At 36.9% G+C, this 24,326-nt stretch overlaps 3 protein-coding genes across 3 annotated transcripts; all 3 read right to left on the bottom strand.

Moving 5' to 3' along the window:
* Positions 1 to 3,362: 3,362 nt before the first annotated feature.
* On the bottom strand, positions 3,363 to 7,560 carry LOC103953941 (phospholipase D alpha 1-like). Its single transcript, XM_009365753.2, has 3 exons — positions 7,212 to 7,560; positions 4,342 to 6,232; positions 3,363 to 3,948 (listed from the first exon to the last, which is right to left on the bottom strand). The coding sequence occupies exons 1-3, from the start codon at positions 7,308 to 7,310 to the stop codon at positions 3,515 to 3,517; spliced, it is 2,424 nt and encodes an 807-aa protein (XP_009364028.1). The 5' UTR covers positions 7,311 to 7,560; the 3' UTR covers positions 3,363 to 3,514.
* A 1,020-nt stretch (positions 7,561 to 8,580) lies between these two features.
* LOC103953942 (TBC1 domain family member 13) lies at positions 8,581 to 11,895 on the bottom strand. The gene is made up of 9 exons (XM_009365754.3): positions 11,454 to 11,895; positions 10,726 to 10,818; positions 10,326 to 10,430; positions 10,081 to 10,233; positions 9,894 to 9,992; positions 9,643 to 9,771; positions 9,331 to 9,510; positions 9,070 to 9,186; positions 8,581 to 8,924 (listed from the first exon to the last, which is right to left on the bottom strand). Exons 1-9 carry the CDS (start codon positions 11,790 to 11,792, stop codon positions 8,739 to 8,741), a joined length of 1,401 nt encoding a protein of 466 aa, XP_009364029.2. The 5' UTR covers positions 11,793 to 11,895; the 3' UTR covers positions 8,581 to 8,738.
* A 5,904-nt stretch (positions 11,896 to 17,799) lies between these two features.
* LOC103953943 (ethylene-responsive transcription factor WIN1-like) lies at positions 17,800 to 19,198 on the bottom strand. Its single transcript, XM_009365756.3, has 2 exons — positions 18,872 to 19,198; positions 17,800 to 18,711 (listed from the first exon to the last, which is right to left on the bottom strand). Exons 1-2 carry the CDS (start codon positions 18,949 to 18,951, stop codon positions 18,075 to 18,077), a joined length of 717 nt encoding a protein of 238 aa, XP_009364031.1. The 5' UTR covers positions 18,952 to 19,198; the 3' UTR covers positions 17,800 to 18,074.
* Between the last annotated feature and the right edge of the window lie 5,128 nt (positions 19,199 to 24,326).

Raw genomic sequence — 24,326 nt, 5'->3', positions numbered from 1 at the left:
TTGTCATTCAAATACGTTGAAACTTTTAATAAAAATAAATAGATATTCATGGAAAAGCACTTGAATGATGCTTCTTCAAGAATTGCTTGTATAAACCAAAAACACTTTTAAGTCCTTTTACAAACAATATTTTAATCATTCTAAAAGCAGTCTCGGCAATATTTTAAAGCACTATAATGGGGACTTTTGCTCGTGCACCACACGGCAATGCTAAACGAAAAAGAAACTTCCATGATGACGTCAATTGCTTGTTTGGAAAATGGGGAAAGGAGTGGGACTAACTCTACCTCAGCATTACTTTTTGTCACTTTCAGAGTCTTATGCAATGTGAGGGTTAATCTGGAATCGTAGCTACGTGCAATGCACCTTCTGAACACCAATGGTTAGCCATATAAAGTTCTGATCGAATTTCCGATCAAACGAAAAGCGTAACGATCTAGACACTATCTCAAAATGATGATCGTTTCGTGATCAACTCTTGAGTTTGATGGTGGATTGCATTTGATTGTAAAGGAGCGGTATAAAATGGTGTTCAATTATTACGTGTATTTTTTTGCTTTGAATATAGGCAGCCGTTGTCATGCATGACATGTCAGGCCGTTCCATGCCAAAATATTGGAGTTCTTGGTGGTCAGATCTAGTTGAAGATAGGAAAATGACTTGGGGCCAATGGAGGTTTCGAGGGCTAGAGCTTGGGAGTAGTAGGAATACACTTTTATCATGAAATTTAGGTTAATGAGACAACTATATATATATATATATTTATCTTTTATATCATTGTATTATTAGTACAGAATATTACGGTATGTGCTCGTTATGTTATTCTTCTAAAACTTCGATGAGAACAATAGTAATAAAATATAAATAAATAAATAAATAAAAAATACGTGGGAAGCTTGCAGCAAGCACATGCATTCCTCAGCAGTCAATATTCCCCAGTCAGAAAGTTACATGTGTGGCTTGTTAGGTTCCCAAAAGCCAATAACCAAAAGGCCTCAGATTGTCGTTGGATATTGGCCAAATAAGAAGACTACATATATAAACAACACTATGGGGAACATATAATTGGTTAGAAATTATTTTATATTTTCAGAGAGTTTGAGTAAGATAAGGAACAAGCATATATCTGCCCTTGATTATATTGGCAGGCGTTCAAGGAAGGAGAAAACTTTGCAGAGATGAGAAGATAGAATTGGGGCAATATGTCTAACCTAAAATAGTTGATCGGATAAAGATTCAAATACTTTGTGATAATCAATATATCAGTCACTTATTGTAAATAGAAAATATTTTACACGGCCGTTCGTATTGTGTCTCACCTAACCTAAACTTGACCCTACTATATTAATTCTAATATCTCTTACGAACAACCAACAACAACAAAATTTAATCCTACTAATAGCCATCTCCATATAGCGGAATAAGGCTTTGTTGTTGTTTTTTTGTTGTTATTGTTGGCTGTTCGTAGATATTAGAATCAATAGAGTGGGGTCGAGTTTGTATTGGGTGAAACACAATACAACCGTGCTCGCTATTGGTGTGAATAAGCCGCATGGCCAGCTGGTTTGGAAGGTTGGACCATGAATTTTCATGATTACGAGTTAGACAAGTTAGAAGTTTAATCACGAAAAATGTTTTAATTTATGATATGAGCTAAATGTGATATGCATGTGAGTGTCTCACTCATCATATAACATACTTATTTTCTTCTTCTGGTGCCAGTCGTATTGTTGACCCGGACGACTTTATGTGAACACAAAGCCACTAGGCTACAGGGAGAGCGGCAACAATGACTGTTGATAATATATGTTCCATGTTTTTTTCGTCCAATTAGGAGGTTTTTGAGAGGGAGAGATATGAAAGGGTGTTCATGAAGATGGTCTCACTCATCAAAACCAATAATTATCTTTGAAATTTCTTATCAACAAAAGCAGTGATGTTGAAAACTAAAAACAACTTCAACCGAAAGAAAAGGAAACTTAAGAGGGAAAACAAAATTCTTTTACAAGGACAAATTTGTGAAGAGGAGGTAGGTGAGGAGGGTGTTGAAAGATATATAGTGATATTTGAGAAAATTACAAGCATAAAAATACCACAAGATACAACTTATATTAATCCACTTATGTTGTAGTCACATATATCTATACTATTATTAACAAAACTCATTAAATTACAACATAACTAAATTTAAAAAACAAATTAATCAAGTATGGATAAATGTGTCAAATAACAAATTAAAACAATAAAAAAAAGTTTAAAAGAAACCCACGTTCCACTTCAACCTCCTAGTCTTACTACCCTAAGAGCAAGTCCACACCTAAAAATGCGATGGCGCTCAGCCCATTTAATCCACTCAAATGAATAGTAATTGAGTCTCATGAACAGTAATTGGTCAAATGCATCTCCACCCCTAAAAAATGCGCTGACACCTAACCTAGTCAATTCGTATTAAATTTTTTATAAAATATGTGGCGTATTTCGGTTAACTAAAATATGTGGCGTGTTTTGGACAAAAATACCCTTCCCTTATTCAATATTTTTACCATCTAATCCCAGAAAAACCTAATCTTCTATAATCTCATCACATTTCACAGTTATACTCCGCAACCGCAGTCGTAGTGGGACGAAATCTCGACGTCTCTACATCTCCACATCTTCCTTGCTTTGCCCCTCCCATTTGCTTCATCTTCCTCGCTTCACCCATCCCACTAAGCTCGTCTTGAGTTTTTCATCGTTTGGAGAAAACCCAAATACCACAACCCAATTGAAAACCGCCCGACGAGATCAATAGAGAAGCAGAGAGGGTCAATCGTCCTTAACATTGAAGATCAACAGTAATAGCGGACGCAACATCGACTTAGCGGGCTTTGACATCAAGCTGACGCAAGCCTGACGTTAGATGGCTTGGCTCTTGGGTCTGTCGATTCTAGGCCAGCCTATTGCCTGGCTTGGGTTGGGTGCTAGCCTATTAGGCTGGGGTGGAGCAAAAAAGGGCAGACTGGTCCATTTTTTGAGCTGGGTGCCAACCTAAAAAGTCCCCGATGGACTTGCTCTAAGGTCTTCATTTTGAGGACTTATCAAATGCATTATTAGTTACAAGATTATATTAGTTTATATCCAAAAACTTATATTATAATAGTTTAAAGCCACAAATTTAATTAAGTTGTCAAATATAAGAAGCATTTGAATCTAAACTAATATAATTTTTTGAATAAATATTTGGTCCTCACAAATCTTCAAAATGAGTATTTCAGGAGACCAAGACTCTCAACCGCCCACCCCCTCCCCTTATTCCATGCCCATTTTTTTTTCTTCAGAAAAGATTCTAAAGAAAGTGATATAAATATCTTTATAAAAATAACAGACAAATTTAATTACACAAAATAATAAAAAATATAGCAAATTATCCGATCTAAGAGAATTCTTGTCATAACTATACAAGAATTGCTTATTATATTAACACATATACACTGCATCTCGCATAAAAAAAGTGAGAAGAAACCTTAGATTATTACTAAGTAGTGAGTATTGAAGGAAGCAAATCAGATTTCGACCCGAGAATTCGAGCCTTGGTGTCCGGAAAAAATTCTGTTCCAGGCAACTCCGTGACCTCTCCGTCTTCAGTAACTGCAATGGGGTAGCTAAGCAAATGCCCTGGCAAGTCACCATCTAATGTGTCACATGAATAAAGGTCCCAATGCTGTTCTGCAATTTGGTTCACCTTTCTAAAGCATTCCACACTTTCTGGTTCAAGAAAGGTGTCATCAAGCAGCCCTAAGTGTTCATACCACAACGACATTCTGAGGCCATGAATTTGTCCCCGGGCCGGCTTTCCAGTGGATAGATGGTAGGGTTGGTAGGCTCCCATCGCAATCTCCGAATCCCTGGCTCCATCCATTGATCTCTGGTTGATGTTGGCTGATCCAATGATTATGTACTCATCATCAACTGCAAATTGTTCAAGGCATTTCAAACACTTCAATTAGTACATGTTTATGTTTTCTACAATCCATTATTCTCTCTGCATGGCGTTTGCTCTTTTTAAAAGGTGGGCATTTCAAGAAAACCACATTTCTAATAAATTTTATTCAACTTTGATCGCATATATAGAGAGAGTTGTTATGAGTGTAGAATGTTATTTAGAGCTTGAATTTTAGGTTTTAAGTCTTAAGTTTGGGCGAATTTCAGACTTAAAACCTAAAGTCGAAGCGAGGAGTAATCAATCGTGTAAAAAATGAGGTCAAAACAAAAAACATTGATGAGAAATGAGGTTCAACGCATCCGTTCTTTAGGTTAATGAAGAGATCAAATTACTAAGAATGTGATAAAAGCTTCGCTTACCTATCATCATCTTGGCATGAACATAGATCATAAACCGCCTTGCTTGCTGCGCTCGACTGTAATCCGAACCAGGTTCTGGTTTTTCCGGAGGTTCATATTCTCCGGGTAGCTTCTTCTCGCGGTTACCAAGGCAAAAGAAAGCCAAATAGTCCTTAGGGTTTGCCTCAATCCCCTTGGCTTTGAGAGCTTGAACGATGTCCCTATACATCATGTCCATCGTCATCCTCTGCCAATGCAATATTGCCTGAACCGTTTGGCTTTCCGGGATGCCCTCTGGCCACATTGGCATCACAATGTAGACTGTAAATCTTTCTCCAGCTTCAATCTTACTAACAATCTTGAGTGACAGTTCCTTTGGGATCAGATGCAAAGCACCAACCTCCTCTACTTTTAGGGTATCATAATCTGAATGCCATCCGAAAGAGCTTCCAAGAAAGTACTGATTTTCAATGTAGATAAAACTCTTTGCGCGCCGAATGGCATTGATATAAGCATCCTGAATGCTTCGATCAATCACGTGATCTTTCCCGGTGACAAGGCCTGCCCTGGCGGCATCTTCAGGGGAGTCAGGGAATCCGAATGCAGCTCCTCCATCGATGGAGCGAAACAACTGAACAGTCCACGTCTCATGGTCTTGAGGGAGCATAACTGGAGATGGCGGCATAAATGTGTCATCAAGCTCTGTGAGTTCAACAAGCAAGTCCTTCCCTCCTTGCTTCCTCCATCTTTGCTCGAAATTGAACAAGACGTCCCATGCAATAGGCCCTTCCAACCGACAATGTATGTCGTGCCAAGGCTCCCTTGGACCGCCTTTTGCAATCGACGCTCCCTCAAAATTAGGCTGATGAAAATCATTCTTGTGGGTTGTGTCTAAAGTCCTGAAAATTGGATGTGAAGGAGTGTCATATCTCCCATCACAAAGATCAATGCCACCAATGAAGCTCACAATCCTCCTCTTTTCCAACCCTTCTCCATTAGGCAATTCATTGTCCACCACAACAATCTTCTGGTGATGCGTAAACATGGTGGAAACCTCTAAATCCTCAACAATGCTATTCCCGTTGTCAGGGTTTCGGGGACACAACACGCAGTGAACTGCCGTGTTGTGGAAGTAACTTTCAGTGTCTTCATCGTGAGTAGCCATCACTCCATCTCTCTTCAGCAACTTCACTGAAGTTCTATCATCCCACACAAGCATTAGGACTTTCACTCCTTCATCTGCCTTCTTCTTAAGAAGCTCTCCGAGGGTCAAATCGCCTCCCAGGATTTGACTGTTCGGGTCCCTTACTAATGTGATTTTAGTATATACAGACCAACCTGCTATGTATATCAAGTTTTTTGCATTAGAAATGGCATGAAAAATGTCTTCCCAGCATCGGTGCTGGTCATAATACATGGAACCGGCAAGAGGGATTTTCGGTGTGAAATTTCTGGGGACATGAGCATTTTGGTAAAGGGTAACTCTGCAACCATTTCTCTGAGTGAAAAATGTGTATGGAACTCCTTGGAATTCAGGACTTCTTATTCCACAAGACCAATTCAAATCCTGGTTTACGTTAAAGAACTGCAACTTCACATGAATTTTTGAATGCAGAGGTTTGTTGTTGTGATACATGATCGTAAGCCATCTGTCTACTTCTTTGCCATTGAGGAGTTCTGCTGCCGGCATGTAAGCCCTTCCGATAACTTTGGCCCCAAAAGCTTTGTCTTCTTTGATGGAGAAAACAACATTTGAAGTCATGTGTGCACAGTAAATATGAAAAGATTCACGCCACTGGGGATTTTTCGTTGAGTTTTCAAGCAGTCTGGTTCGTCCAACTCTTACATTTTCCAAATCAATTGTTGCATAGAGTCTGGAACCTTTCCGTAGCCCTACTGACTCTCCAAGAAACTGCAGTGAAATTAAATCATGACATTTACTGAAGTTAGATTTCTCACATTGTGAAATTAAGTCAAAGGAGGTCACACGACCCCGTTCATGATTTTTTTTGGACAGCAATTGTGAAAGTACCAAGATAAAATTCGAATAGGATGAAGTGCATGCTGACCTTCTTCGAGTGTTGATAACAACACTCTACAACTAACTGTGAGTTTTCAAATACAAATCAAATGTTCAGTTAGTAAAATGTCGCAAAATGAAGTTTAATTGGTCAAGCTTTATATAGTTCAAAGTTCATGTAGCATTGCTATAATTTTTCCTAAAAATGCGGTGACTCGTGAGTCATTTATGGAGGATCAGGATCCTCTCCTGAGCAAAGGGTGAAGATCCTCCTGACCAAGCCCATCGGGCCGTTGAAATTTTATCCAACAGCTACAATTATTATAACTTTTAGAGGGGCCCATGTTTGTAACAGTTGGATAAAATTTCAACGGCTCAATAGGCTTGATCAGGAGGATCCTCACCCTTTGCTCAGGAGAGGATCTTGATCCATTTATGGACATAGATACAGTAAATGTTACTGTAGTTGCAGCCACTTTGCAGGATGAAATCACACAACCAATAAACATGGAAATTCGATTATATCCTAATGAATTTTTCAGAAAAAAATTGTCTTCCGCAAGCAAATTTGATAAGTGATATTTCGAATAAGTGTTTACACATATATTTTCTTTTCGAAGAAATGATTTGTCACAATATGATATTTATTGCATAAGAAATTAATAATGAGAAATTTTGGATCATATTTGATTTGTTAGAGATAATAATAATAATAATAATATATAAATCTAAAGCAAAACAAATTTAAAGGAAAATAATTTATGACTTGATCATCAAGTTTTGAGAAGGAAACATTAAAAACTCAAGTAACATGACAAACAACACAATTCAGAAAGAAAGAAAGAAGGAAAAAGGATAATGAGGTTTATACCTTGCAGAAGAAAATGCAGCAACCACCAGGCATGAGCCTGTCAACCTCGTAGATAGTTGCATGCAGTACTCCATGCAGGAGCACTGGTTTCGCCACCATATCGATCTCTCGAACTGTATCTGCAAATCGAAGACGGGCTAGCAGCTCCGGCAATCAACGAAATCACAAGTAAATTTTATGCTGCTGCTGACACGAAGAAAACTTAAGCATTCAAAAAACTTGGCTAGGAAGGAACACCAAGTTCTGAATTTTGGGACAAAAGGTGAGAACAAGAACATGCAAGTCAAACAATCACGAAGAATAACAGATGAGATTGTATTAAGTTGTCACTTCCTTAAAATAATGTATACATATATGCACAGATACACAGAGACATAATGTTTATATATGTATATGTATATATATTATGTGAAACAATGGGGAGAAAACTGTCGAAATAATATATATATTTCCTAGTGGTTTCGTTTTATTTTTCTATTATATGGAGTGGTTCGTGGTGGTGCAGGTAAAAATACTACTAGATAATATAAAAATACTAAGATATGCATTGGTGGTGCAGGTAAACAGCCATGCAATAGGATTAGCACGTTATGGACGGCGGAGATTAGGTTAAATTCCTATTCAAAAATCATAACTTGCTCTAGTTTTAATTATATTTTTGGATAAACATTCTACCATCCTAACTGTCTCATTCAAAATTGGAGGCTTCTAAACAACAAATTGACTGCTGAAAAAGGTGATTAGCTTGATGGACAACGTGTTAGGCACGATACTTGTACCATGTATCATGTAAGTTATGTGATACAACTCTTTGTGTCAACTTATTATATGAAGTTATTGTGGTTCTCAAATTTTTGACATTTATTAAAATATGATTATCGAAGTTATTTCAATTTTGAGATTGCTTTGTGTTTACTAACGCATACAATTTATTAAAATGTGAATTTCAAGTAAAAATTCGTAATCCAATTACTGACTGGAAAATTAGGAATCAAATCAACTATCAATTTCCTTCCGCAAAGTTTTTGGTTTTATTTTTTATTTTTTGACGTGAACATTTGGCACGATGAAGTGCTTATTGTGTCGCGCAATTTTTCTTGGGCGACGAAATATGCTTTGTTGCCTTAAGTCTTGTCTCCCAAGCAATTTTTTCTACTGGTGCAAGTAAACATGCAGGTTGAGAAAACATGAATAAATAAACCTTCTAGTTGATCATCAAGGGTTTTATTTAAGGTGTCACATTGAAATTAATTAATATTCTGCAGCTGATTTTGAGGGTCAATATGCGAACTGTTCTCACAGGGACGTGAGCGGGCCAACCAACCGTAATTGATTGATTATTTCGGTGAGATACTCATGCATCTGCAAATTCATGAAATTCAGCCTGGTTGTCTGCAGGTTGCTGAACATTTTCCATATCATTGAGAATTGTTCGCCACAAATTAGCTAAAGCAACAGCTGTTTTGTTCATCGTTACAAACGGTAAAGTGAAAATTGTGTACAGAATCGTGCGTGTTGGTAATGGATTTACAGTGGCAACGACAAACGATACGAAGATGGGTCAGAACTAAGATCTCGAGCTACCTGGAGAAGGTGTTCAATGTTAATGTCTGGATAGCGCTGCAGAAGTTTTAAGTTTGCCACAAAATCGCCACTTAACAGTCTACTTTTCACGCATAGCAGCATTGCGCAACAAACTTTTAGAAGCATATCCTGCAGAAGTTGTTTTTCAAAGACATCATTGTTTGTTCATGACGGCGCATCACCAAAGTAAAAATGAGAAAGAAAAGAGGAAAACTGATCCCAATACTGACTGCTGAGTTACTAGTACACAGAGAGACAGGGAGAGAGATAATACCTGCACACCAAAAGGGCTGCTCAATAGTGAATCCCAAATTCTCAAGATGGTTTGGAAGTTGAATTCTTGTGTAAGTAGTAATGTGATCCACCTGAATCCATAGTATTGCGGTTTCACCTGCATAAGAGTGCATAATTTATAAGCTACAAAGTTAGGCGCAACATAATATGTTGAAAAGGGCATCTTAGTTCAACTTCACCACAAAAATACGAAAAAATGGTTAATGTAATTCTTGTAATTCGCTTTGATATAATTTTTTACCTTTGTAGTGAACTCTAGATGCCTCCACAGTTCTTCATCGTTGGCTTTCAATAATTCTGACAAGCGGGAGAGAGTGGAGAGTATACCAACTGCACTGTTATCCAGTTGTTCGCAAAAGTGATCCACTGAGTCACTCAAGAGTCGGACAAAACAAGAGAAGCTATCTGCTTCTGCATTTACCTGAAGAATGAAACCATCCTACGGGTTTACATCTTTTTACACTTGAACATTAGAAGGATGTTATATCAAACATTTATAAGACAAAAGACATCTAATAAAAAGATGAGAAAAATTTCCAGGCAATTCTCTTACAGCATTTTGCTCATTCGGGTCAGTACTAAAGACATAGTATATTGGTGCCAAGACCTCATTCATGCCTTGCACGTAACGGATAGCTGGATTTAGTTTTGCAAACAGCAGAAGAATGCTTCTCATTGATTCCTGAAAAGGGAAAGGCAGTAAGGATCCGGTTAGTGACACTGTCAGTCTATTTGCCGGACATCTGAGACAAACACAAGGGCACAAACTTAAGAAAAAGAGTTTATTCGGTGGGAATCAAATACCCTGTGTTTCCTGCTGAATGATGACTCCCCTGAGAAGAATTTCAGATCCGGGTGTGTTCGTTGTAAATCGCGGTCTATCTGTTCTGCAATCTCTGTATGCTATAAGTAAACATGTAGCAGGATTGACGTCACCTAATCATACAGAAGGAAGCCAAGATACAGTCTTATAATGAAAAAGGCATTTTACCTGAAAGTATTGATGCCAAACACTAGCCTTACCAAGGCTTAAAGGGTGATCTTCCTCGGAAATTTCAGATCGCTTCAGCGGTCCATCAACATTGCCGTCAGCAGGCTGATCGCAATAACTCAAATCACCAATTTTTCTCTTTGTGATTTGTGACTGTCTAGATTCAAGATTTTGATTAGTGCATAATAAACATTAACAAGAGTAATGTATAGTTTGGTCACTAGGAAACTTGGTGAGCATCTTACAGGACTCAGGAGGAGCTCCTCTTTAAGCTTGGCATATTTTTGTCGGTTTTCAATCAGTTCTTTTTCCCATAAATCCCGGGAAGGAGGTAGATAACCCAAGAGCAGCTGTGCGTATGAAACGTAAGGACAATCATTAAATACTAGCCTTATTCTCCTATTCGTAAAGCATCTAAATCGTCAGTCAACAAGTTACTTGTCATCACTGGCGATATGTTGTTCAAAGGTTTGAAATTCAATACATACACATCTACATTGATAATTTGATATACACATACGCATAAAATCCGAAACAACAAATTCACCTCATAAGTAATGGTTGTGGTCTGAAGATCTGTTAATTAATCTAGTTGGAATAATCAACTTTACATTGCAAAAGCTGCTAGTGAAACTAAGTCGGTACCTTCCAGGCTGTTGCACGCAAACCTCCTCCATCCGGAAGCCCTGAGCTAGCGATTCTTTGTAACTTTTCCAAATTTATCTCTGGCTGAGAAAGCTAATTGATAAAAGAAAAATACATAAAAATCCGAAAGCAAATAATTACCGGGGCAAAGAAAAAAGAAGAAAACAAACAACAAATTGTAAAGCCTGTTATGATTTCTACTGTTTCTGCAGAAATGTATGTAAAAATGATCAACAAACTATCAACATTGTCTTGTTTTGTTGGTTGCAACTCAAACAAAATCCACAAAGACAAAGGATTTGAGTGCGGTACTACTATTTTCCTTCATCCTAAATATCTGCTACATATCCTAATGTTACACCTTAGATGGACGTGGGCGTAGCCACGCATTTGCTAGAGCGAATGTGTTTCTCTATGCATCCGAGTCTGAATCCTCTTCTCCTCCACTTAGATTAGTTTTAAGTAAAATGTTCCTTATATTCCAAAAAAAAAAAAGATTACACCTTTTGACTACATTGTGAAATCTTTCAATCTTTGTCTCAATTTCCTGGTAATTTACACAAAAATTAAACCTACTAAACTCCAGAAAAAACCCTAATTAAAAACGAAAAATAGATAATAAACAAACAAATCAGTTATTTAAGTTTTAACAAATTACAAAAAAAATCAATTAGATTAATAAAAATGCAATCTTTTTCTCTGTTCTTTCTCACTTTTCAAATTCTCACCTCATACTCAAGATCAGACCTTTTATCATCCGCCGCAATGGCCGCCAGCACCGACAACGAACCCGACCCTTCTCTTTCGGGTCTCTGCTGGACCCTCAAATCCGGTTCTCTGTCCAACTTCTCATCATCAAAATCATCGTCCTCTTCATCAATCTGACTCTCTCTGCCCGACCCGTACCCGTTTGGCAGAATCATCTCGAGCTCCTCGCCGGAATCGAACACCAGATCGGACCCACCATTTTCTTCCGCTTTGTTTTCGAATCCCGCGACCAGGCTGCCCAGTCGGTCCGGGAAAACTCGCTTGGTCTTTTCGGGGAGATTGAGCTTGCCTTTGAGCATGGCAGCCGCCGAGTTCACACCGAACCGGTGCGAGTGAGGGAGCGAGTTGGGTTTGTGGGTTAGTTGGCGATTGCACTGGAATCGGTGAGAGTGGAGCGAGAGAGAGGGTTTTGGGGGGTCACGAGTGACGAGTTGCATTGGACTCGGTGCTGACTCAGTTTGGCGGTTTTTTGAAAGAATGGTAGTTTACCGTTGATTGGTAGGTTGGCCCACGTTTCCTTGTAGGACCCAAAATGCTTTCTGCTGTTTTCTTATCCAATAATCCTCTGCCACGTCATGTATGTAGCTTTGGATCCAGATATGAGAGAAAGTTTGGGCCATTTGATTAAGATTCGAGAGCCCAAAACTACTTATCATGAATTATACACTTTACACGACTTTGTTTTTAGGAACTAGAAAGTTTAGGCTATGGATCTCTTGGTCCATCTAACTATCAACTTGACTAAAATATTTTTTAAGAAAACTAATGAAATATATTTGAAAATTTTGAATTTTAACGATAAGGGCAAAATAAAGGGTAAAGTGAATAGTACCATGATTGACTTTTAGTGTAAAAATATGGTTTTTCGTTAAAGTAAACAGTACCTAGAGTTTTTCGTTAAAGTTCTCATATTTTTTTTCCCATAACAGATGAGAATTTTTTTTGTTTGTTTATACGAATGTTGAATTAATGTCATGTGGGTAATTTTTCTAGTGTGATATTTATAGACGTAAGCTTAAAAAATCGGCTGAAATGATCCATTTCTAATTTTGAGTTGTTGGAGTGATTATTTTTTCAGTATTGATTTCCATGTCGTCACTATTCAATCAATGTACGGTCAGTATTTGACTGTTGTATAGTCAATATTTGAGTAATCCAACAGTAGAAATTTGTCAAATAATTATTTTAGTCAATGTCCCCTACAATTTACATTCACTTCGCCATTTGTACACACGTATGAGTACATTGATGTTCTTGTTCCCACCAGTTCTTTCTGATACTGGATGTGACATGAGATGAAGAAAAACTATCTAACAATGTTTGCGCACCATTGAAGAAAGAAGTAAATGTTAAAGAGAACAAATTCAATTTGAAAGATATTTGGTGCAGTCTTGCTTATAAGGCCGGCCTTGAGGGTAGCTCAAGTAGGCACCCGTCTAGGGCCGTCACTTCGGAAGGGCTTTAAAAAAAATTTATATCATGTAATTAACATATAAATACAAAACAAAACAAAAAAAAAAATCATAATTCATTTGTTAGTGAAGTGGAAATGTTGGCTTCATTTTTCTTTGGGGTGTTGCGTTCGAAACACGAAGCTACCTTTCAATCACTAGATTTTTCTTGTTTTTCAAATTTACTCACAATACATCTGTCCAAATGCATATAAAGTTATAAAACTCAAGTCTCTTTGCAATCTATTTTCTTTCCACTTCTCATTTTCTCCATTTCTATCGAATGTTTAAACCAACTTCCCATTCTCTCCATTTCTATTGAATGTTTAAACCAACTATCATATGGTCTTAAAGATTGTACTTTAAGGTAATCAAAACTTTGAATTGAATTATATATTTTTCTTTTCAATAACTTTTTATTCAATGGATTATTTTAATATTCAATTCGTTAGTGTGATATTGATTTTAGAAGAATAAAAAAACACAAGAAAAACTATTGGTGTTGAATTTATTATACTCGTCAATTAAGTTTTATTGTTATTTACTCTCTTGATTATCAAGTTTTATTGTTCTTCACTCAATCTTAAACTCTTGACTGCAAACATTTAGTACATTTTTGTCTAAAAACGTGAATCGTGTAATGTTTAAATAATGTTTGTATATTTATGTTCTTTTGATATTAATTTTTAATGATATTTGATGTGAAAATAAAACTTTTTATGTATTTAGCGAATTCTTTTTTATATAAAGAACCGGAGATCAGAGAATTTTAAGGCCCCACTTCGAAGGCTCGCCTAGGGCCCCCAAATTCTCAAGACCGGCCCTACTTGCTTAACAAGAAAGCAAAAAGAAAAGTTTGTGGGACTCTAAAACAGTGTAATTTGCTTACCATTCATGACTTCGGAACTTCTTCGAACCTCAGTGTCCAGAGCTTAATAATTAGGAAATTCGAGTTGTTCATTTGTATTAAAGAGAAAACGGAGCACTTGGTTTGTGTGATGAGGACCAGCAAAATGAGTTAATAGGATCATCAAACTCAATTTAAGTTGTCCGAATTACTTGATTTTTGAACTCGGAACAGTGAGATCCAAAGTGATCAGTCTCTGGCCACCAATCGGTCGCTTAAAATAACTATATGTAAGTAATAAATTAAGTGTGAAAAGTTGATGTTAGTCTTGCATGGTTCATAATTCGTCAAAAAATGTGGTTAGTGTGAAAAGTTGATATTACTCGTGCATGGTTGATTCGTTTACAAAATGTGGTTAGTGTGAAAAGTTGATATTAGTCGTGCATGGTTGATAATTCGTTTTCAAAATGTGGTCATAGCCCAGGTGGGGGGCCAGATGCGTACAGAAAACAAAGACAGATTCAAAGATGGAAAGGAATTTGAGCTAAGAAATATTTATGACCAAACCAACTACGTACTGTATGACCTTTATTATGTGAAGTCTCCCATCGATGACTTTCATGCTTTGTTCTTGTGAGGATGCAGGAGCACCAACGAGCACTATATTATATCTCATAATTTTCCTATACCCTTGGAATTTTATGATCGTTTGCAACCTTTACGTAAGAAAATTGATAAAGAAACTGTCAAAACAGTTACTATTACAAATTTACACGCATGCATGCATGTCGCATATTTTAGAAGTTTAGAAACTAACATTACGAGTGAGAGACATATATTACTTGAAAAACAATGTACACGTGTTATAGTTTTAGTCGTGTAGAATATGAGGACAAAGTCTCAATCGGTAAGGGACCAAACCATGTAAGGGCATATGAAGAGTTGAGCTACTTTCTAAATTGCAAATTGATTTTATGGTGGAACCTTAATGTTCTTCATGGTATCAGAGTAGTAAGTTGGCCCACATGTGAAGCCCAACGGCTACACATCTCCACGTCATCCAATGTATGTTGTTCACGTATTAGGCTTGAAAATTTGTCATTTGTGAGGGGCGTGTGAAAATGTGGGACAATGCCCCAAATCGGTGAGAGACCAAAATATGCAAAAGCTTAAAAAATTAAGCTACTCCTCATATTATCAAAATTTTATGGTAGAATCTCAATTTTTTTCAAACATAATACTTTCACCACATAACGGTATTCCAAAGGCACCAAAAATCTTTTATGATGTTAAGAGTTTGGCATTGGATGGCCGTTCGACGCATAGAAGAGCCAAAAGTTCATATGAGTCTGACATGGAGACATGTCTAAGTTGATGCTTACACTAATTATACAAAAACATTTATATGTTTCTTTCTTAATCCACTGCGACATAAATGTTTGATGGATAACTAATCATGTTAACTAAAACTTCAGTTTTGAGAAATATTAACAAAAAAAGAATTAGAAAATGATGTTAATGCAACAAACCAACAGAGTTAAATTTAATTACCATGATAATATTGAAAAGAATAGCAGAAAATTACAAAACCGACGTATGAACCCTAGAAATGTCTTAATTTCATGTTTTTCTTGTGTAAGGGAAAAGGAAGGCAGCACGAAGAACTGATCATAAAAAATATGGTGTACATACTTAATTAATAATTAGATAAATTAAGGCTTTGATTATAATAATTTCATTATTTTATTTTATTTGTCTTTTTTTTGTGTGATTGGGACACAAAAAGACAGAAGAAATGTAGAATAATAAAAGAAATGTACGATGAAAGAGACAAAAATAAAAATTTTAAAATAAAAAACTAATTTAAGTTGTCTATGCTTTCAAGTTTTTGTTGACATTGACGTTCAACGGATTCTTCCCCGTCCTTCTACATGTACCACTCTTTTTCATGAAACATTTTCCTCATATATTTTTCTCATGTCCAAAAAACTAAAATAAAACCTAAAAACATAATAATCATTAAATGGACCCTTAATTAAGTTAATTTCCAAAAAATAATTAATTATGATACACCAGAATATGCAATCTGAGAAACAAATAGAACATAATAATTAATGATGATACCTTAGTTACAGACATAGAACATGGAAATGCTGCGCTAGTCAGAATTTAAAGCAAGAACCTACTAAAGGTATGCAGAGAATAGTAGAGAATCAGAGTTTATCTTAATAGAAGCAATATTATTAAAGGAATTTTAACGAAAAGCTCTTAGTACTGTTCATTTTAACGAAAAATCACATTTTTACACTAAAAAGTCAACCATGGTATCATTCATTTTACCATTTATTTTGTTCTTATCGTTAAAACTCAAAGTTTTCAAACCATTTTCATTAATTTTCCTTATTATTTATTAATCTAAACTAGTGCATTGGGAAAATGGAGGAATTGAACTCATGTTGCGATGGGTTAAACAAAAATGCCTTATTTATTAGGACAATTCACCACTTATGACTAATCAAAATTTTAAATTAACTTATTTACAATTATTTATTCATGTGAGAAAGACATAATTTCAAAGAGAATAATAAACTAAACAACTGAATTACCAAGAAATTAATCAATTTATTGATCAATAACAGAAATTGATGCTGATCTTTTATATTGTCTGTTTGGGACATGAATATTCCAAACCCTTTAGAGCAGTTCCACCGTTGGAAACCCTCCCCCAGGCTATTCACTATTTAATCCACCCAATGAACAGTAACTGCCCTTAATGAACAGTAATTACCTTTTGCATCTCCACCGTTACACTTGAATAGCCCTGGCAATAGAAAATAAAATATTAGTATATTTTTTATTTATAATTAATATTATATTATTTAATTTGTATAAATTAATATTATACCATTTTTATTTTCTTCTTCCTTCCCGAAACTTCTACCACTGTTTTCTTTTTCCTTCCCACTCTCTCACTCCCCTCTCCCTCATCTTCCCTTTTTTCTCCGCCCGATCTTTCTTGTTCCTCAAAGCAGAGAGAGAGTAGCACCGAACCCACCCCCCTCCCGCCATGTCTAAACTCGCTGATGAGTCCTTCTTCCTCTTCCTAGTCCTCTGCGGCCAGGCCCACGAAGGCCGCCTGCTCCTTTCCGACTTCAACCAATCAAAGTCATCCGATCTAATCTCCGATGGAATCCACCACCCCCACCAGTCCCACACCTTCGCGCCCTGCCTCACTCTCAAGAAAGCCCTATCGGCGAAGGACTCCACCTGCGAGCAGGCCTACGGGTTCCTGCCCTGCACCACCACCGTGATTGGCAACCTCTTCCTGATTCCGGTGTTCTCTTCGGTGAAACATGTTTTAAATCGTGGCTGACGTCACCCTTACGCCAACCTTGCATCACGTGGCCTTCGGGGTCTCGGGCTGGCAACTCCTGCCGGACCTTTCCCTCGGGCCTGCTCGGGCTCCCTCACCAGCACACGCTGGAACTACTTGCTCAGGCTTTCTGGCCCTGTTCACGCCCCTGTCCATTGGGCTCCAGCATGCGTTGGAGCTGCTCTTATATAGTTGATAAATAAAAGGATTTTTTTTTTGAAATGTCAGATGAACTTACACACATTTTTTTTATTTTTCATAAGACTAAAATTTTAAGCAATTTGTCATTCCAATTTTTTAAAATCATTAATTTGTCATCTCATTCTAACTTTGTTAAGTTTACATCCAAAATAAATTACGTGCTTTGCATATAATTGTGTTCAAGGTCATTTCAGACATTTCCACATAAAGAACATCAAACAACTTTACCTAGAAGCGAATGCAGGTCGTTCTTTTTTTTATATTTTGAGTCATCGCACTTCGAAACACAGAGAAGCAAGTGCAGGTCGTTCATCTTTTTATATTTTGTGAGAAACTCTAGAATTATTCTTGTCGAAGGCAACTTATTTGAAGGTGAGTGAGATGTTAAAATGTCCGAAATAATCCTGAACACAAACAACTTAACATAGTTAAGGTGAAATAACAAATTAAAGATTTCTGAATATTGGTATGATAAATAGTATAGAATTTTAGTTTATATGACAAACTAAAAAGGGTAACACATACAATTGGACACTGTAATGGGTTACAATTATTACACTCACCCTTTCAACTACCACATAACCAAATATATATTATTTATCATCCGACTTTGCTTTACCCATGTACGTATATAGATTATTGGTATCGGTAATATACAACAATAAGCATTTCTTAATTTTAACCAAATAAACATAAATAGTTAGTAGTACTACAAATAAATTCTTTCCTCCCCTTGTTGAATGCCAAATGATAAATCCGGACTTGCACAATTTCCGTTTAGCAGCTCTTCTATCATCTGCAACGCAATTTTTTCTTCTTCATCCATCTCCGCCATAAGTTGGGGGGCCCTCTCTGATGATGTTTCAATCGAAGCAGATTGATCTGAATTCGACATAAATTGTGATGACAGAACACTCTGATCATCAGCATTATTAGGATCAACAATACTATTATTCTTCTTCTTGCCAAGTGGAACAGTCATGACCCAATTGGAGTTGTCAGAGCGTTGACCTGCACGTTTTTGCCATACTCCGATATGAGAGCTCTCATTGTCGAGCCTCAAGCAGGTCATGGATGGAGATGGTATCTTGCTGCATTTCCTTAGCTTGGCATGCAAGATTTCCGATAGACCCTTCTGTTCGGATGGTGAATCCAAGTCGCAGCTACTAGTTTTTGGGTGATCTGATGATCCTACTGGGGCACGGGTACCATTACTCTGAGTTGTAGTAGTTGTTATTGGGAAATTGGTCTTGGCATTTCGTCCGCTCATCAAAACGGAAGCTTCATCGTATGCTCGGGCTGCTTCTTCAGCTGTCTCAAATGTGCCTAGCCAGACTCTTCTCTTCCTGCATAGTCACCATAATCACACACGTACGTACGTATTATACAAGATATATATACATATACATATATATAATATATATATATGGAGAGAGAGAGAGAGAGAGAGAGTTGAGAAGAAAAAACCTAACTAATGGTGTATATATGTTGGTGAGGGTTGCTTACAGTAGGGGGTGGCGGATTTCTGAGACCCAAGAGCCCCAGTGACGCTGCCTGACGCCTCTGTACTTTTTTGATTTCACCATTTTGTTTATTTGTTTGTCTAACTTTGAGAGAGACAGAGAAGAATGAAGGGACGATTGAGAGTTCAGAGAAGTGCAGAGAAGGTAACAGATGGAAATTTGAGGCTACATGCGGTGATAGATAGGTGGATATAAAAAGAGAGAGAAGGAGAGACTGTATGCAACACTGTCGGCGGACTAAGCTTACAATATGTGTACGTATTGCAGACTGCAGTGCTCTTTGTAATTAATTTTATCAACTACAACCTTCCATAATACAGTAACCTCTCATAAATATTCAGTTCCCTCCTGACTTGTCCCCCGGGTGCTCTCTCACTCTCTCTCTCTCTCTCTCTCCCTCTCTCTCCCAAGACTAAGAAGATTTGCAGATTGACATTTTTTGCATGGGTAATTATTTCGATATTGATTTTGTGCGTCTACTAAAGGTAATGCAAGGAAAATTAAATTTGTAAATAAAATTTTGTAAGCTAAATGAAATGGAAGTTGATGATTGAATTATTGATACTTCAGCATTGATAAATTTGCTTATTCCTATTGGTGACACATCTTTTAGTTTGCAAATTTTATCTACAAATTTAGTCTAACATTACCCTATACTAAAATATGGATATCAGAATTATATCAATTCTTGACTTTTTACCTCAAAAATTAAGAATCAGAGAGCTAGTTGATCACACATCTTCTTTCCTGATTGACAACTTATCTCGTTTTAATTAAGTAAATGCCAATAATTAAGCTAAGTATGGTTTTTGTTATAGCTTAATTATGGTTTTTGTTATAATAGACTTATAAATAATTCGGAATCTTGTACGTGATTGTAGCATGTAATATAAGAATGTAATTTTCAATTATAATTAGCGTAGGATTCCCACCTCAATACAGATTAATATAACCTTGTATATATTTTAATATTTTTCACACGTTAATACAACGGCTCACAATTCTACACACTCTTCAATGTTTTCTCTTAGGTCCAAGGCTTTGCCTTCTTTCCCTGCCGTCCAATAAAAAATAAAAAATAACCTCAACCCAAACTAACTACAAATTGCCGTCCACCATTGTCCCTCATGGGGTCATCTTCTTCCTCTCTCCCTGGCCAAAACACTGCTACTTTTATTAAATTTTCTACCACAAATTATATTATTTGGATTCATCAGCTCAAAGCTTTTTTCATCATCTCAGAGCTTTTTTTTGTAAAAATTTAAATACACACACAATATTTATTTCCACGTTTGTCGACTGGAAAATGGATTGAAGGACCGGACGTGAATAAATAATAAGAAAGACATCGACGGATCAGTGAACAGCGATGAACTTTCAACAATAAAAAAAGGTGGATGGATGTGCTTTGAAAAAAATGATGGGAAAATGAACTTTCAACAACACACCATCTGCCAAATCCGCATATCAAACAAAAATCGATATCGATGCTATATATTAATTAACTTGTACCCTCGATCTGTTTGTCTGTTGCGCTATATCTATACTATTATACTTATTATTCTTAAGAGAATCCTCATTGTAAATTTCTTTTCTTTTTTTTTCTTCCTTTTGATATACACTATTGATAAAAAGAGGGTAAAATAATAATTTTGTACCTTTTAATAAAATAACAATTATATTCCTATTTTTTCTATTTTACCTTTTTTTTTTTTGAGAAAATGATAATCATATATTTATTTTTCCTTCACTTTTGATACATAATATTTACATAAAGATGACAAAACAATAATTATGTAATATTAAAAACAAAAAATGCACTTATTAAGAGAAATTATTCATACACATAAAATGTGTGCTCTCTGCTAATATTAACTCTTGTAACTAGTTACACTGTGATGAGTCTGGTATTTGGACAGGATTGTCTGCCCTCCCACTTTTGGTGTCCTCCCGTGCTCTTTTGTTTGTGTGGTCACGGTTAAACCACATCAATATTTTATATTACTATTTATTTTTATTTTATTATTTTTATATAAAAATAATATAAAATATTGATATGATTTAACTGTGATTATAAAAAACAAAAGGACATAGGAGGGCATGAAAAATGGGAGCGCAGACAATTCTTGCCCTCATCTTCGAAACTGATAGTATACCAAATTGAGACAGACAACAGCGTGCAGCGTGCAGAGTGCAGTGTGCAGGATCATACACGTTGATTATTTAAAAAGCATACATATCCTTTCAGGTTTTACTCGAAACTCTATTCTTTTGAAAAAAATGGACATCTCGTCCGGAGATGATAGGGCTCTCGTAGGGGCAATTTTGCTGTACAGGCTCCTTATAAGAGCAACTCCAGCGTTGGAGCCCTCCCCCCTGGCAATACACTATTCAATCCACCTAATGAACAGTAATTGCCCTTAATGAACAGTAAGTAGCCCTGGCAATAGATTTTTCATCTCCACCGTTACACTTCTATAGCCCTGGCAATAGGCAATAAAATATTAGTATTTTTTTTATTTATAAAATTAATACAAAATAATTTTAAATGTAATATCGGATAAGATTTTTAATCGTTGTCGGTGCGCCACGTGTCATTATCCTAAGTATTATTAAATAATACAAAATAAATAATTATAATATGGATTTCTGATAAGATTATTAACCAATCACGTCGCGCCACGTGTCATAATCGGTTCACAATCTTTGAGGATAGATTTCCATCAGATTTTAAACGAATGACGGCATGCCACGTGTCATAATCTGTTAACAATCTTGGATGATAGATTTCCATCAGATTTTTAACGAATGACGGCATGCCACGTGGCATTATGCAGAACCTAATCCTTTCTGAATCCTCTATATAATCCACCATCCATCTTCACAAATCTCACACCAAAATTCTCAAGATCTCTATCATTATTCATAATTTCTGCTTCCTTATTCACAAAAATCAGTTTCAATATTCATAGTTTCTGTTTCTTTCTTTCAATGTCTTCTTCTTCTTCCTCAAGGATAATGTGGGAATTGAATCAGGAAGAGGAAGACTTGTTTAACCAATCAGAATCAATGTTCAATCACCAGGGGGTAAGAAATGAGAGGGAAGAAGATGAGGAGCGTCAAATGAGAGATGACGACGTAAGAAGGGGCAGAGCCTCACATTCCCGTCGAGTCATCCAAGCTGCGGCTCAGATCTGCAGGCCCAGGCGTTCCGGAAACCTTGATAGAAGCAGGCAACGACGAGGTATGGAACTCTTGGATGATTATTTTGTTCCTAATAGTGCATTCCCTGATACGTACTTTAGACGTCGTTTTAGAATGGAACGACATTTGTTCAACAAAATCATGATTGTTGTTTGCAACCATGATTCTTATTTTGTGCAAAAAAAAGATGCTTTTGGTGCTATGGGTCTACTGCCGGAGCAAAAAATTACTGCTGCCTTGCGGATGCTTGCATATGGAGCATCTGCAGACCAAGTGGATGAGATAACGAGGATGGGGCAATCAACCATTCTTGAGTCCCTGATGAGGTTTTGCGGAGCAATCGAATCTATCTACACCGCTGAGTACCTCCGCAAACCCACACACATGGACTTTGAGCGGCTGTTGAAGAAGGCAGAGATGCGTGGCTTTCCTGAGATGATTGGAAGCATTGATTGTATGCACTGGACGTGGAAAAACTGTCCAAGTGCATGGCAAGGCGCTTACGGGGACAGAAAAGGGGCAAAAAGTATCATTCTGGAGGCGGTGGCATCTTTTGATACATGGATTTGGCACGCCTTTTTCGGGGTCCCGGGAGCTCAAAATGACATCAACGTCCTTGCCCAATCCCCAGTGTTCAACGATGTCCTGCAAGGAAAGGCACCAAAAGTTACATATGAGGTCAACGGACGTATGTACGACGGGCCATACTACCTAGCTGACGGCATCTACCCGCGCTGGTCAACATTTGTCAAAATAGTGCCACGTTCGCGGAGTGCGAAGGAAAAACACTTTGCAAGCTGTCAAGAGGGGTGCAGGAAGGATGTGGAGCGTTGTTTTGGTATCCTCCAAGCTCGCTGGTCGATCGTCAGGGGTGCTGCCAGATTGTTTGATGTAGAGTCGCTTCGATCCATCATGATGACGTGCATCATTCTTCACAACATGATTGTGGAAGATGAGTACGATTATGAAGCTGTTGATGAATATGAGCCAGACCCGATGAACAATTCAAGAACACGTATATATTGTGCTCATGACGCCACCGATGACCCCGTGCAACATGAGCCATTACAAAGGGATGGACGTTACAATGAAAGGCTCATTCAACGATATACTGCATTTCAAATGCCAGACATGCACAATGCCCGACAAATTGACTTGATAGAGCACCAGTGGGCATTGAAACAAGCTGAAGATAATTAAGTTCATTTTAGTGTGTTATTTTGAATTTGGTATGTTTATGTTATTTTATTTGGTGTGTTTTATTATTTGGTATGTTTATGTAATTTTTTTATGTTTATGTTTATGTAATTCTTAGTATATGTAATCTATGTTTTTTTAATGGACTTTTAACAACATAAATAACTTACCAAATTAAATAACTTACCAAATTAATTCTTAATATAAATAACTTACCAAATTAAATAACTTACCAAATTAATTCTTAATATAAATAACTTACCAAATTAATTTGAATAAATATTCATGAACATGGAAACAACATAAATAATACAAACAATAAATAATAAATTACAACCCAAAGTGATTGGAAAATTATGGGCTCCGATTACAAAAAGTACTCTATTCATCATCACTTAACCAATTTGTGCTGCTAGGATGATCTTCTCTTGCGGTGCTAGAACCACCTTGGCTTGCTATTGTTTCTCTTGCACGCCTCCTTCGCACCACGTCCGCTTTCTCTGACTTCCAAAAAAATTTAGAATTTGGAGACTTCCCTTCTAAAGACATGTTCATAATCTCACGATCTTGTTGAGCTCGTCTTTCTTCTCTAACATGTTCCCTTTCTTGCCTAAGTAGCTCTCTTTCTCTCTCATTAGCATAAAATTCTCTCTCAACAGCTGCTGCTTTTGATGCCTTATCAGCCTTATCAGCCTCATCTTTCGCCAGTTCCCTCGCCAAAGTCAATTCACCTTGGCGAGTAAGTTCTTCCATGAACTTTGCATAATCGTTCTTGGAAGCACTCTCTTTTCTCTTTGTAGCCTTCTTACCTTGAGGCCTAATTGGAAAACGGGTCGAACCCGACGCTTGTTCAGGGAGGGGCGTTTCGGGCACTTCTTCTGCATCATCTTCATGAACATGATCGGGTGTAGAGTGTAGAGGGGTGCTGTTCATGTGCACTTCTGGACCAACTGGCACAACTCTAAATTTAGGACAATCTTTGACAATATTCCAACATTCCCACCGGTTGAATGATTTATTTTTGCTTTTGGTTTTGG

Source organism: the organism of the source record quoted next, unplaced genomic scaffold, assembly GCF_019419815.1.
Source record: "Pyrus x bretschneideri cultivar Hongxiangsu unplaced genomic scaffold, Pyrus_bretschneideri_v1 Contig44, whole genome shotgun sequence".
NCBI lineage: Eukaryota > Viridiplantae > Streptophyta > Magnoliopsida > Rosales > Rosaceae > Pyrus > Pyrus x bretschneideri.
The sequence above is the reverse complement of the archived record's forward strand: the minus strand, read 5'-3'. Positions and strand labels throughout refer to the sequence as shown.